This window comes from Toxorhynchites rutilus, chromosome 2 (genome assembly GCF_029784135.1).
Source record: "Toxorhynchites rutilus septentrionalis strain SRP chromosome 2, ASM2978413v1, whole genome shotgun sequence".
Classification (NCBI taxonomy): Eukaryota; Metazoa; Arthropoda; class Insecta; order Diptera; family Culicidae; genus Toxorhynchites; species Toxorhynchites rutilus.
This window is the reverse complement of record NC_073745.1, coordinates 141,973,305-141,987,985: the sequence shown is the minus strand read 5'-3', so window position 1 is coordinate 141,987,985 and position 14,681 is coordinate 141,973,305. Positions and strand designations below refer to the sequence as shown.

The following is a 14,681-nucleotide window of genomic DNA, read 5'->3' as shown; positions in this document are numbered from 1 at the left end:
ACATCTTGTTTGGTGAGTGGACAATGATTAGAGAAATTATAATTGATGATATAGAAAGATAACTTGAATTAAGAATCCGTGCCAGTTGCAAATAGTTAGGTGCAAATTAGATACGTGTGAGGAATTTATGAAAATTATTGAACTTTGATCTGGAATGTGACAAATTGTTTGATAAAACTTCCTAAAATAATATTCTCCCTCGCAAAGTCGCTTCATCGTCTAAATCGTCTAAAAATCCTTCGTTGTAGAGGACAAAGTAGCCCCATATGAGAAACATTGATTGTTTGGTTCATTATTGATTCTATTCACTCAATAAAGTTTTCCGAAAAAATATTAGAATATCGTTTTTGTATGCCGAAAATTGATATTCTAATATTAGACCAATAGCCGGACGGCTCAACGAATCATCCGGAAAATCAATCAGTCGAAATCATTCAAGAAATCGGCCAGAAACGTACGCCACAGATAAGCTGAGCATGGACTCAAGAACAAATTCCCAACCAAAAAAACGTGCGTTTATCAACAAAAAAAAATAAAAATAAACTGAAACGATTGGAATTTACCCAGAAATATGTTCACATACCCAAAGATTTAAAAAAAAAAGTATTTTGGACTGACGCATCGAAATTTGAGCTTTTCAACAAGAAACGGCGCGAAAAAAAGTGGCGGAAGGATGATGAAGGATTGCAGGAACATCATTTGCAGGCTACAGTCAAGCACGGAAGAGACAATGTAATGATGGGGGATGCTTTTCCTGGGCTGGTGTTGCAAATGTGGTGTAAATTCACTGAACCATGACATCAGATGTCTACATTGACATTCTTAAGAACAACCTGAAGGAACCGCTTCGAAAAACTGGTGTACGAAACGGCTTCGTTTCCCAACGGGACAACGACCCGAAGCATACTGCTGAGAAGACCAAAGCCTAATTCCGTTCACGCAATTTACAACCCCTCGAATGGGCCCCTCAAATTCCTGATCTCAACGTGATTAAGATGTAACTAGATGTAACTAATAAAGACGCTCATTTCACGGCTTTCTAGAAAGCGTGGAACGAAATCGACCCTAAGCACCTCCAGAATTTGGTCGATAGTATGCCCAAACGTCTTCAACGGGTCATTGAAGCTTCACACTTTGCTTTTATTGTGTGATTTGTTATTCCCCAAATTGTGGAATTTTTATACTTGTTTTCTATTTTTATTTTGGCTGCCATTGAAATAAAATATTTGGTTTATGTTTTATGAATCGAATCCAGCCAAATATGATGCAATGAAAAAAGACTCATGAAATTGATATTTTTACTTAACAAAATTGTTTTCTATTCAAACTAAATTGAGCAAATTGTTATCTAGTGCTGTTTTTAATAAAATGTACACTTTTTTTATATCTAATAAATATCGATTGCTAACAATACCGCACATCTCTAACTATCATTAGATGAAGAAACGAGGGGTTACTGAAAGGTTTTGATTGATTATTTTTTATAGTTAACAAACAATTCTATAAAATTACGGTAGTAGTTTTTCATAAAATAGTTCAGAAATTGAGAAAAGTTTCCAAACGTCCAAGATTTTTATGCCTATTTATAATCTTCTTATAATTGTTCATGCCTGTATATAATCGAATCCTGTACTCCATATACACAAACTCTTTATATCTCTTCATCTTTAATGTGTAAGTTCTCTATAAATTTATTCAAAATTGTAATGGTCTCTGGAACTCTTGAACTGGATTGATAAAACAATTTCTAGTGTCTGCCAATCTGTATATTTCCGCATTCCGTTAAGTAGATCCTTGATATTGGCATCATAGAATTTATTTCTTCAGCGTTCAACTGCCCATTCTGGGAGGTAATACCATCATTCCTTATACATTCCCAAATAAGCAATTATTTTGTTTTCACTCAAAATCTATCAGCGTAATCAGATTCCACCGGTCGATTACTTGCGTGCTCTCATTTGTGTAGATTTTTCAATTTAACAATTACAATCATTATGACTAATCAAAACGTGAATAGTTATTATAACACACTTGGTTGGTTCTACCACATATACCACCGCACCTATTACCTTCAATCGATCGTATCTAGCGCGTAAATAAATTGAATTCCGCGCCAATTGGAACAGCACCGCTGTTTGCAATCAGTGCAACCGACAAAAGTCAGAAAGTCGCTTCAATTTTCTTCTCTTCAGTTTTTATTAATGTTTTCGCGCTAATTGCACCGACACTTATCCGCACCCAACCGCGCCCAACTGCGGGCTCATCACGCTGAACCTAAATTCCATCATCGAAATCAATACCTGCACGCAGGGGGCCTTCGATTTGGGAGTAGAAATAACATCTTCTTTTCTAACCACCACTAATTCGCTCGCCCCTCGAACCAAACAAATATTTTGACCGCTTTTTGTGCCACCAAACAATTGCCCTAACCGTGGCGATTACAAATACAAAAAATTGTTCCTCCGTCCAACCCCACACATCGCATCAAAATTGCTTCACACTTGGTACTCGGTACACATATTGCAGCAATATACGAAGAAATTTCATGAGCAAATTGCGGCTCGCGTTCGATACGCGAGACTCACCCACTATTTTCGAAATAATAAATGTGTGTGCATGCAATCGATATTAGGCGGCGTGCCTCAATTTATTGTATTTCAGCAACTGGCATCATCACTGCTCATCGCGGTTCTGTTTTAATTGTGATTTATATGTGAAGAGATTATACTTTGGATCGAGAATTCGGCTGGGTTGCGACTTGGACGAGATGATTAGAAGGGAGAAAAATGAACCTCCGTTTACCTGACTTGTAAACAACTATCATTTTTCTCTTCATTGAGAAATTTTAAATTGCTGTTGCCCATCACTGCTAGCGGTACCAGCGTTCATTTAGAATTATGCAAGTTGCTTTTATGCACTTTTTCATAATCTCTGTCAGGAGTTTCCTCGACACCGGGGGGTATGCACGCATGCATCGAAGTGAGTATGCATGCGAAATGATGAGAAATGGAAGCAGTAGTTTGTTGTGTTTTTTGTAATTCAAGAAAACAGAAACAATTATCGGTAAATGGTTTTTCCTCTTCATTGGTTCCGATAGCGGGGGTCGCTGGAGTGGAAAAGACTGATGCAATGACACACTTCGGCCGAGCAGATATTACTGAACCGTTTAAAATCGTTGATGAAATGTTACGTATGTCACAGCAATGAACCTGTGTCAGAATGTGTATAGCTTGAAAAATTTGTGACGGCGAACCGCTTGATTGAACAGTTGCTCGATCTGTCCATTCAATTTTAATGTCTTCGTACCGAGAAAAAGAGATTGCAAACTTTCGTTAGATTATCCAGTGAGTTTTATGAAGTTTATCAACCGAAATGTACTGGGTGACCTGTTTGAAGTATTACTAATGTTGCTTCTTTCGTTATTTGGGATTTTGGAATCAACGTGAACTTCGCTATGTATCATAACTTATGATTCATAAGCATGTATTGAAAAGTTAGTTACGTGACAATTTCGGTGATTGGTTGAAAAATGGTTAAAAACAAGCTACATGCTTTATCATAATTTTCTGAATTATTTATTTGTCCAGGACCAAGTAGCAAATAAATACAGTGATTGAGGAGCATTACAAGCGAAAACAGATCTATTTTATGTATAAACAGACTTTTCCAAAGCGTTCTTCAAGATTTCCCACTCGAAATTTCCCAGCGAAAATACCAAAAAATGGTAGCGTAATTGCTAATAGTTGAAAAAAAGTGGTTTGTGTCCAATCAACACGTTGAGCCCCGAATTGTTCTCGATGCGCTTTCCATTCAGCCCGCATTAAGAGCGTTTCCTCATCATCTGTGTCGGTCCCAGCTCGCAGAGATATTTATGGCATAAAAAACAAAATAGTCAGAAATTCGAATAGAAATCAGTCACAGTTTATAACACATTCGAAAACAAACCATATACACTGAATTCTTTTTTACGTGATTTTGTTTCAAGCGAGAGCGTTTGCGAGTGTAGTTGTGACAAGCGCGCACCGTTGGTGGGGCAATCTTTTCTTACGTGATTCTCTCGAAATTACGCTTTTTTTACGCGATATGCTCGGAACTACGCGATTTTATTTTCTGCGCGCACGCATCGGCCGCGTAAAAAAATAATTCAGTGTATTCGTTATTGTATTATTTTGTAACTGTCAGTCAGCAAACTAGCGTTGGCAGAAAACATCTCTTCTTCGGCAGCAAAAATGTTTTTTCGTGCGCTAAACGGTAAAAAGAACAAATAAAAGCCCATTTTTCGAAAGCCTTAAAATGTTTGTATGTATGGGACCAGACATCTCTTTTGCTCAGAATATCTGCTTGGGAATGTATCCAAAAAATGTCCAAACGATGTCAACGGGGATCGAACCAAGACCAGATGGAATACAAGGGTGTTTAACACGACCACGCTATCCACATAGCTACTGGTGCTGTTGCTTAAATGCGTAATAAGATTACACCTCATTGTAAAATGAAGTTGGAAAGTGTTTTCTAAGAGTAAAAAGGAGAACATAAATGTGAATCTATATTCTTCTCGGTCTGGGCCGTTTATGTGACAAAGTATGCGAAAAGCTTTAATGTGTGCATATTCGCAATGTGTCTCTTGTTTCTCTCTCTCTCATATTGATATTATATTGCTATATCATATATATTATGCAAATTTTGGGTGCTGTGATCACACTTCCCTAACGAAAAGCTCAATGTCAGTTTAGAGGAATCGATATGGGGCTCAACGTGTTAACGAAATATTCCTTCCACCACTGCCTTTATTAGTTCCTGGGGATCACTACGGAAACGCAATTTCTCATGTTTCGATCGATGATTGGTTCTTCGTGTCGCTATCATTGATGCTACATGAAGCGGGTGAATATTTTACCGATGTTGTTGAGCAGGCCAACGTAAGGATCATGAGACAGATTACTCTACAGCGGAGCTTTCAAAGGCAGTTCAGAATTTTGTACATATCTTCTTCTTCAAAGGCACTAACATTCCTAGAGGAATTTCGCCGTCTCAATGTAGTATTACTTGCGTCATTTTTATTAGTACTTAGTTGAGATTTCTATGCCAAATAACACGCCTTGAATGCATTCTGAGTGGCAAGCTCTAGAATACGCGTGATCGCAGTGCAAGTCGGAGGAAATTTCTTTGACGAAAAATTCCCCCGACCAGAACGGGAATCGAACCCGAACACCCGGCATGTTAGTTATGACGCTAACCACTCGGCCAAGGGAGCACCCCTAATTTTGTACATATTAGGCTGTCAAAAAAGTCCTGCGGTATTTTTTTTGAATTTTCATTTGTTCGTAAAATTAGTTACAATCATCTGTTTTAAGTCAAATATGCGCCGTTTTGTTCGATGACTTGTTCCCAACGAGATGCCAACTTCATTATACCCCTGTTATAGAAGCTCACTTCCTTATTGGCAAAAAAACTCGGATAGCCAATTTTCACAGGCCTCTTTTGTGGCTAACTTCTGACTACCTAGCTCGTTCGCCATGGACAAAAACAGGTGGTAGTCACTTGGTGCATGGTCCGGACTATACGGCGGATGCAAAAGAACCTCCCATCCGAGCTCCCGGAGCTTCTGGCGCGTCACCAAAGAAGTGTGTGGCCTGACATTGTCCTGATGGAAGACAATTCGGCCTCTGTTTATCAAAGATGGCCTCTTCTTCATGAGTGCTACCTTCAAGCGGTCCAGTTGTTGGCAGTACAGGTCCGAATTGAGCGTTTGGCCATAGGGAAGCAGCTCATAATAGATTATTCCTTGACAACCCCACCAAACACACAGCAGAACCTTCCTGGTCGTTAATGAGGGCGTGGCCACCGTCTGAGCCGCTTCAGCGGGCTTCGACCACGACCGTTTGCGCTTCACGTTGTCGTAAGTGATCCACTTTTCATCGCCAGTCACCATCCGCTTCAGAAACGGGTCGATTTTGTTGCGATTCAGCAGCGATTCACATGCGATTCACCGGCTGCTACTATGCCGGTCTTTCTCGGCTAATTCAGCGATTTTGTCGCAATTTTCGACGACAGGCCTTCCGGAGCGTGGCGCATCTTCGACGACCTCTACACCAGAACGAAAACGTTGAAACCATCGTTGTGCGGTGGAAATGGAAACTGTATCGGGTCCATAAACTGCACAAATTTTATTGGCAGCTTGAGATGCATTTTTGTCTTTGTCATAGTAGTACTGTAAAATATGTCGGATTTTCTCTTTATTTTGCTCCATATTTGCGACACTATAACTCACGAACGACTTAACCAAACAAAACACTGTCAAGGACTATATTATAGCGCGCAAAAATACCTTTCCAACAAGCTATAGTATGACTCGATACAATGAATACAACTAGAACTACGCGCTTACAACGGCACCTCGCGGAAATACCGCAGGACTTTTTTGACAGCCTAATATAAAATATATCTATGTACAGATGCATCTGCATCTGCAATACTAGATCTTAGTAGAGGACACCTTCATCGTATTTGAAGTCATATATGATATGATCAACCGATAACAGCGATGAAACATGAAGGACGATCATCAATCAAGACTTACCCAAATATTTATGAATCGTGAGTAAATCTCAGGCGAGTCAGAATCTTTTGAGAATCTCTTAATCTCTTGAGACTCGATTTCGATGGATCGATGAAATTTCATGCCTGTTATTCAACGTGGTACCAGAAAAAGTTTGTCTGTCCCGCCGTTTAAGACGATATTATATCCAAATTCGTATGCACAGGATTTTATTAGGATAATTGAGACTAAAATAAAATATAGAGTGAAAGGTGGTGGAAGAATCGATGAGTTACAGAAATACTATTGTAAGTCACTTAGTAACCGTCAACGAAAATAGTGGCTCTGTAATCAGGAAACGCATTGTAAGCTGAAGTGACAGGAACATTCTCGAAGAAATTATTTCAATTATTTTAACATTTGCTTTCAAAATGATGGAAGAAATCTTTGATATTCATATCAAATTATCAAGTAAGGCACACCGGGGCAAGTTGAAACACGGGGTAAGTTGATACGGAAACTATCACTTTACTAGGAAAGATGGATTGATGTGATATATATTTTCAGTAAACTGAACCTTTTAACCAACTTTATGAAAATCGTAACCAGAATATTGCCTTAACGCCTTAACGCAACCCGTGCCTTTATTTCATTTTCGTCGTTCATGAGATCAAAACAAACATGTTGCGCGCTGACAGTCCGAAAACATCGATGTTTAATAAAAATATCATCAGAATTGCAAGTCACGTAATCAAATAGTGATACTTAAGTGATTTTTATTAGTGATTTTGAAAACTCAACTAAACCGAAAATTCATTTTTGTGTGTAGAACTCGGATTATTTCAACTTACCCCATGTTTTTTCAACCCTGGGGAAAGTTGAAAACCTAATTTTTCAACTAGGGGTCGTTCAAATATTACGTAACGCATATTCTCTAATCCCTCTTCCCTACATAACACGTAACAAATGGTCGTTTGTATGAAACTGTCTAGACTTATTTGTATTTATTTTTAAACCAGATTCTACTAAGTATTCACTCCTCCCTTTCTAAGTGCGTTACGTAATATTTGAATATTTAAATAATCCCATAAAGCTCATTAGAACCACTCAAGGTTCTTCTCTGACAGTGCGTGTTTACGCTTGACACTATTTTCGTTTTTCAACGTTAATATCGATAAAAATCATCGTAAATACGGTTTGTGTCTTCGGAAGTGCGAAGGTCACGAGTGTGTCGTGTTCCAAATAATGTAAAATATGGGAATTCATGAAAAATGACGACCGAAAACAGTGGTACTACGCAAAAGCTAGTACAAAACTTTTCCGCACAGCCGCCAGAACGCATACACATACAGAATCAATCGAATTTGGAAAGATTGGTTGAAACAATATAAATGGTTCGAATTGGCTTCGGGTATCAATCAACTTCAGAAGGATGGGCCAGTGGGAATTCTAATTAATAGTCTTGAACCGGTCATAGGGACATAAAAAAAAATTCAGCTTACGGATGCTCAGAAGAAGGATCCAGAAGTGAGGCGCTCAACCCAAAAGCGAATCCTACATACAGTACCTACTTGTTTCTAAAAAATGAGCAGAAAATTGGAGGAAGCTTCGATATTTTTTTGATTAATTTACGAGCGGCAATTCAAGATTGCGACTTTGCCACGCAGCAGGAAGGAATAAACATCTCTTATTGAAGGACTAGATAGTTCGTGGTATTCAGCCATTCCATGCCAAACCAATATAGTGGTTCTCGTGAAAAGTGGTAGATTTGTTCTTTATCGCAAAATATTAGACTCGTTTTTTTATATTTTTTCATTTGGTCCGAAAAATCAAATTTTGCCACTTTTTTTTTCCAAAAAATTACTTCAAAAATTCAAAAATTCATAATTTTTGAACTACTAAACCTAAAACCTGAACTTAGAAAGTATTGAACTTGCAAAACAAAAAGGAATTTAATTTTCGTAATTGTTGATTGTAGCCGTTTTTTATTGATTTAATGGCTTTGGCGCTATATTTTTTTATATTTTGTCTTGAGAGCTGAAATTTTTACATAACATATCTTGATATCAGAGATGCTTTTTTTTTTCGTTTTTGAGATATGGTTTTTCAAAGTTAGTCGATGGTTCAAAAAACAATTTTTCTTCCTTTTTACCACTACAAAAATTCATAACTTTTGAACTACTGGACCGATTCAGATGATCGACACATCAAATTGAAGCTTAGGAGTTATTTTTGTTCAAAATTTGGATTTTCGTTTTCGTAATTATTGATTGAGTTGGTTTTTTAAAGCTTTTTTTAGTTTTTTCATAGTAATGAAAAAAATAAAAAAAATAAGGTTCTAATTTTTTGCGATAAAGAACAAAATTACAACTTTTGACGAAAATCTGAGAACCCCTATATTAGATCGACATGGAATGGCTGTATTATAGGGGTCAAGAACCTACGCCGGTAATGAGTAATCTCATCGTCGTGAAGAAAGATAAGAAAATTCGCCTATGTATCGATCCGACAGACGTCAACAAGCATATTGTTCGTCGTCACTATCCCTTGCGCGACATAGAGGAGATCTCTTCCAGAATTCGTAACGCCAAGTGTTTTTCCATTCTGGACTGCAAGAAAGGATTCTGGCAAGTAAAGTGGCAAAACATTCACAGAAGTACTTTAAGTTTGGAAGGTCCTGGAGAAGGTACTCGTGTACATCTCCCGTTCGGATTGGCGTCGGCACCTGAGCTATTCCAAACCCTCATTTCTTCCTTTCTGGGTGAAATCGAAGGAACTGACATTCCAATGGACGATATCCTGACTTACGACGAATCAAGAGGTAAACTTAACGGAGTTACTAATAAATCGGCTTAAAGAAGCAGACATCTTTATATTACGCCTTTGTCATGTATTCTATGATATTATGTGATGTGTCCAGTCTTCAGAAAACCTACGCTGTGTTGCGCTAGAATTCAATTTTCATCAGCGTGCGCTAAAAACAAACGCATGCTGAAAACAAACTTCATTCTTGGCACGAAGCGCACCGAACTCAAAACAAGTGAGCCCAAAATCAGCACGGTGCAGAATTCACATACTAAATTCCCCCTCATTCTATACCCACACACACACACACACACATAAAATTCTAGCGCCCGTTTTGTCTTCGCTTGTTCTAAGCTAAGCAACAGCGCACCCTCATACAATTCGCACCAACAGAGAAAGCAACGCAGGAAGACTAGATTCGAGCTCGGTTTAAAATTGGGAATATAAGCCGGTGTATGGATACGGTGCAGTGAGGATGTTCGAACTCAAAAGCGAACCGTGTTGACAACAGAACATTTGAACTTTGTTTCGGTGTGCGTTGATTCGTACGGGCGCAGGTGTGCGCATGGAGAGAGAGTTCAACTGGGTGCAAAAAAAAAGTGTTGCACATCAGAACTGTGTATACAGTCAGGAGTTTGGCTCCTTTAAACTTATGTAACTGAGCCTGTAAAAATAAACGATTTAATAAAAAAAAAAAAAAAAAAGAACTGTGTTCAATTCCGAAGACTGGATGTGTCAAAGCATAATCAAGACAACGCTATAAATACAGGGTCTTTCAGATTCAACGCTCACGCAAAAAAATCGAAAAGCTCCTTATAATATTTTTTTTTCGCTCCGTCGATGGTAACACAGCATTCCCCACTTCGGGACGATAATATTCGGCTACTCGTTCAGTTTGATCGGATGGTTTTAGGTGTCAAGATGTACAATTTACAAGAACGTGTATTTTTAGTGAAATCGTATTACTCGAGCAACCGAAGTCTTAATGAAACTTTGTCCTCTTATGGTAAGAATTTCAACATTTCTTGTCATCGATTACTTCCTCTGGGGGTACGTAAAGGACCGTTGCTATGTTAATAAGCCGCAAAATTTGGAGGAATTCAAAGAAGAAATAACTCGGATTCTCAACAGCATCGAAGTCGTAATGTTAGAGTTGTGCATGAATAATTTTGTTTACCGTTTAAAACGCATTATCGAAAAAAGGGGTGCTCGCATCGAAAATGTCCTAAAATAAGCTTTATTTTCGTTTTTTGAAAATAAAAATCGGTTCACTTTTGTAGAAGTTATTGAATTTTTTTGCGTGAGCGTTTAATTTGAAAGACCCTGTAGTATTCTTGATTTTAAATTGAAATCTGATTTTTTTAACCATATTTTGTTAATTTGTTGGGTACAGCTATCTGTATCTCCACCTCTGCTGAAAAGATCGGAACCATGTATAATTCTGATGGGGCCAAGAATTGACGATTCGTATGATAGATGCGTATGCTAGATGGACGGTGTTCAGTCAGACCGGACTAAGTAACAAAATTAGAAAAAATGAGCTAATAGTAGTAACCAACCAAAAATTTATTGACCTTCATTCTACTTTTATCAGATCACAGTATGACACTAATGTTGCGAACAGGTTTGTGGCATAAATTTCAGGAATAATCAGCAACAATTAATAAAAGCATGCAGTCGGAGTGGACCAAGTGCATACAACCATAGCGACTAAACAGAAGTCACGTTTTCTCTGATAACTAGAAAATGGAAGGAATTTCAAATGAAATTTTGAATTTCTCCGCATGCTCCGAGTGCCAGAGAGTAAAAAATTTAATTACTAAACTTTTCATGATCGATTCCAAATCCAACCGTGGCCTTTAATTGACCGCAAAACTGTTTTTTTTCAAAATGACGCTAACCCGTTTGTCGTTAAAACATATTTTTTTTAGAAAATCAAGAATTATACTTGAAAATAAATACTAATCGATTATTTTAGGAAAATGAAACACGGTTTAAATTATATGATTTCGAATAAATTATATGATTTCATCATCAAATTGTTCAGTCATATTGGTCCAAATCTCTGAAAACTATTTTTTGGTTCAGTCTGAGTGGACCAAGTAAACATAACCAGTCGTTGAACCTTCTTGATTGACTTTAAAGAGATTTTTTTTGTAATAATATAATCATAAGACCTCGTTGAAGAGCTGTAGAAAAAATATTGAGTTCTACTTACTCGAAATAATAAAAATGTTACTTAGTCCGGTCTAACTGAACCAGATATTCCAGATGTTCTACGGATGCAGGGAACTCGAATTGCAATCGTCTTTATTACGGAATAAAAACTTTATTACGGAGGCGTTTATACAACGCACCCCTCATATAAGCCAATGATTTTGAAAGAATTTCCTTCCACTATTGGGGTTTGATCGAGGATTAGGTTGAATAGCTTGTTTTTTTTTATTCTTTTTAAGATATTTCTGGGAAAATTGTAAGGCCTTTTTCATCTGCCAAGTTTGCAACAAAGTTGATGGGGGATAACACTTTTTTTAAATTAATTTTGAAGCGATGTAAGAGTGACGACGTCTGTATAAACCAAAATATTGACATTGAGTGGAATATTTTCGGAACGGAATTTTATACAGATTAGAACTGAATTATTGTTGCCAATCATGACCCTTAATATTCCGTTGACGAGAGAGCTACGTAACGACTCATGCTACCTTTGCTAGAGAACCTCAGAATCTGAATTAATTTCATCCACAGTTCCTCGAATATACGAATTTGAGGAGCCCCAGATTTGAAGCAATCAAAACGTACGTGGATTGATTGGTCCGCGCATTTGTACGTTTGTTCATTGTAATCAGAAAATTTTTCTGATGTGTACAGAAATATTGTTTTTTTTTCCTTTTCTTATGTTTTCGTCTACTGCACATACAAGCCAAAAATATCTCGAAACTCATCCCCATGTGTTATTTTTTGCAGCCTTCGTAAAATCGCCTGAAATTATCTTGTTTGTTCCCTCTTTTTAATTTTGTGTATGATACATTAAACAAATAACTTCTGTAATTTGTGTAATTGTTAACAAAACCTCCACTTACCGATCATGAGGAACGGTGCCGCCAAATTGATGCCGATGAATTCGATGCCAAGGTACATGGCCAGTCCGAAGGCAGCCAGCGTCGCCATTACCGCCGAGATATTTCCCATAAGACCGAGCCAAGGCTTCGAACGGACCACGTCACCCATCATGCACGTCACAACACTGCCCCAGGTTCATGGAAATAGAATAGAAAAGAATCGCCGTTGAAAGACAACCTGCACCGGATCTGGACTTTCTCCGCCGCGTTGTACACCGCCACCGACCGCAATCGTGACCCGACAATTAGTCGGCAAATCAAAGCGGTAAGTAATAAATCACTCACCTGAAAACCGCCATCAAAATGAAGGTCGACCCGAAGTACGGCACGACCGTTCGCGTGTTTTTTTCGAGTTCGTGATCGAGCGTACGCGACGCGAACCGAGCGACCGAGATGTGCTTGAACACGCCGTTATCTTCCGCGTAACCGACCGCATCTAGGAACGCTTCCTCCCACTCGGCACCGCGCACGTCCTGCCGCTTGGAGTCCGCCGTCACAAAGTACACCATCTGGAGCGACGGCACCGAGATGATGATGTTGTCCTCAGACACCTGCGTCCCGCCGAAAAACACCGGGAAAACGTGCGCGTCCCACGTGACCGGGTTGAACATAACCGGGAAGGTGAGGTTCAGCTCACCCGCTTCCACCTGTTGGAGAGAATGGGATTTTTTTTTCAGTATTGAGATACACGAACACATTGATCACTTACATCGTCGATGATTTGATCCAGGTTGAGGATGTCGTTGGTGAAGCATTCGTTTTCCCACCGGGCGCATGCATCCCGATAGGTGAATGTGTCCCCGTCGAAGTGGACGGTTGCATTTTGGATGATTCCATCCAGCAGCCGGAGCTCCTTCCAAACCTCACCTCGTAGCAGATTCTTGTTTCCATCCTTCGCGACGATAATTACCCGACCGAAGCGTCCTGGGAGTAAATGAAAAATTCGAATGCATTAGAATCTCTATGAGCGTCGTGTGAATGCACTTCTGCATTGGATGAAAAATGGAGAAAATTAATCTCGTTGATCGCGCACACTAGAGAATTGCTACTCTCAAATGCACTTATGGAAAACGATCGTGTGGTGAGCATCGCATCATTATATGAACGCATGCAACTAATTGGACTGTAGTGCATCTTCAAATGAAACATGTTAATAACGAGCGATTGCGGCGGATATCAGTGCATTTTCCAGCGGAACGAAATCATAGTTTATTTTCGAAGATGCAAGAGCTCATTAACGCAAAATGAGACTCGAGTTGAATTCGATTGGATGGGTAAACGACGGAACATGCTATCCACGCAGATCGAGATCGGAGTATTCGAGTCACGAAACAGGCGTGCAATAGTTGGCAGCTCAATGTCCAGCATGCCCTATTGATAGTTACATATGAGTACATATCTCATCAGGAACTAAGCGGAACTTTTTTACGCTGTTCCGTTCTCTATTCAAGCTTGTTGGATTGTTGCATGATTATCTTGTGAACATGTGAAATATCAAGTAAACTATACGCTAGAATTATGGAACTGGGGAACTTCACGCCGCAAGCGCAATCATTTCGTTGATTTTTTAAACCCCTTAGGCTTGAATTCCAATTAAATTCCAATTAAATTCCAATTAAAAATTTTTTTTCATGAAATTGTTGTATAACTTTATTTCTCGTGATGATCGGTACTTCCATTCTTCTTTTGACAGCTGTACAAGCTTTGTGTGGAAATATAAAGGATGAACCTTTAACAAACTGATATTTAAGGACCCTATACTGTCCTGAACAGAACATATCTGTAGTGAACATTAGTTTCATTTAAAACTAAGAAAAACAGGCCAATGAAGTTGTAGTATAATAAGCCGTTCCTATTTTGCGTAAGGGGCATTCTCATTACGAAACACATCACTAGCAAAAACAAACACACCGCCAATGATAGATTAATTTGTCCGTGTTCCCATAAACAACGCTGGATAACAAATGCATACATAATTTGGAGCGAAACGGCGCTGTAAACAACAATATGTAGCCCAGCACCTCGCGCACACGAATAAATTAATGCGTGAGAAGAGGCATAATCTTTTTGCTTCGATTTTTTTTTCACTCTCTTGTCTATTTCCACGTGCCCCAAGGCCCCAACAACTCGTCGGCGAGATGAGTCTAGCGAGCCTCCACGCGAAATGCAAATCGAACGAGTGGCGGTTTACTTCGCAGTCCTTTCCGCGATTCCAG

General features: G+C 38.8%; 1 protein-coding gene across 1 annotated transcript in view; it reads right to left on the bottom strand.

Moving 5' to 3' along the window:
* LOC129771792 (patched domain-containing protein 3) overlaps positions 1–14,681 on the bottom strand; it is a 227,333-nt gene that overhangs the window by 77,613 nt on the left and 135,039 nt on the right. Inside the window, exons 4-6 of the mRNA XM_055775826.1 lie at positions 13,175–13,389; positions 12,751–13,112; positions 12,427–12,590 (exon numbers count right to left, since the gene is read on the bottom strand). Of these exons, the coding sequence (XP_055631801.1) occupies positions 12,427–12,590; positions 12,751–13,112; positions 13,175–13,389 (741 nt within the window). The remainder of the gene's footprint in view (positions 1–12,426; positions 12,591–12,750; positions 13,113–13,174; positions 13,390–14,681) is intronic.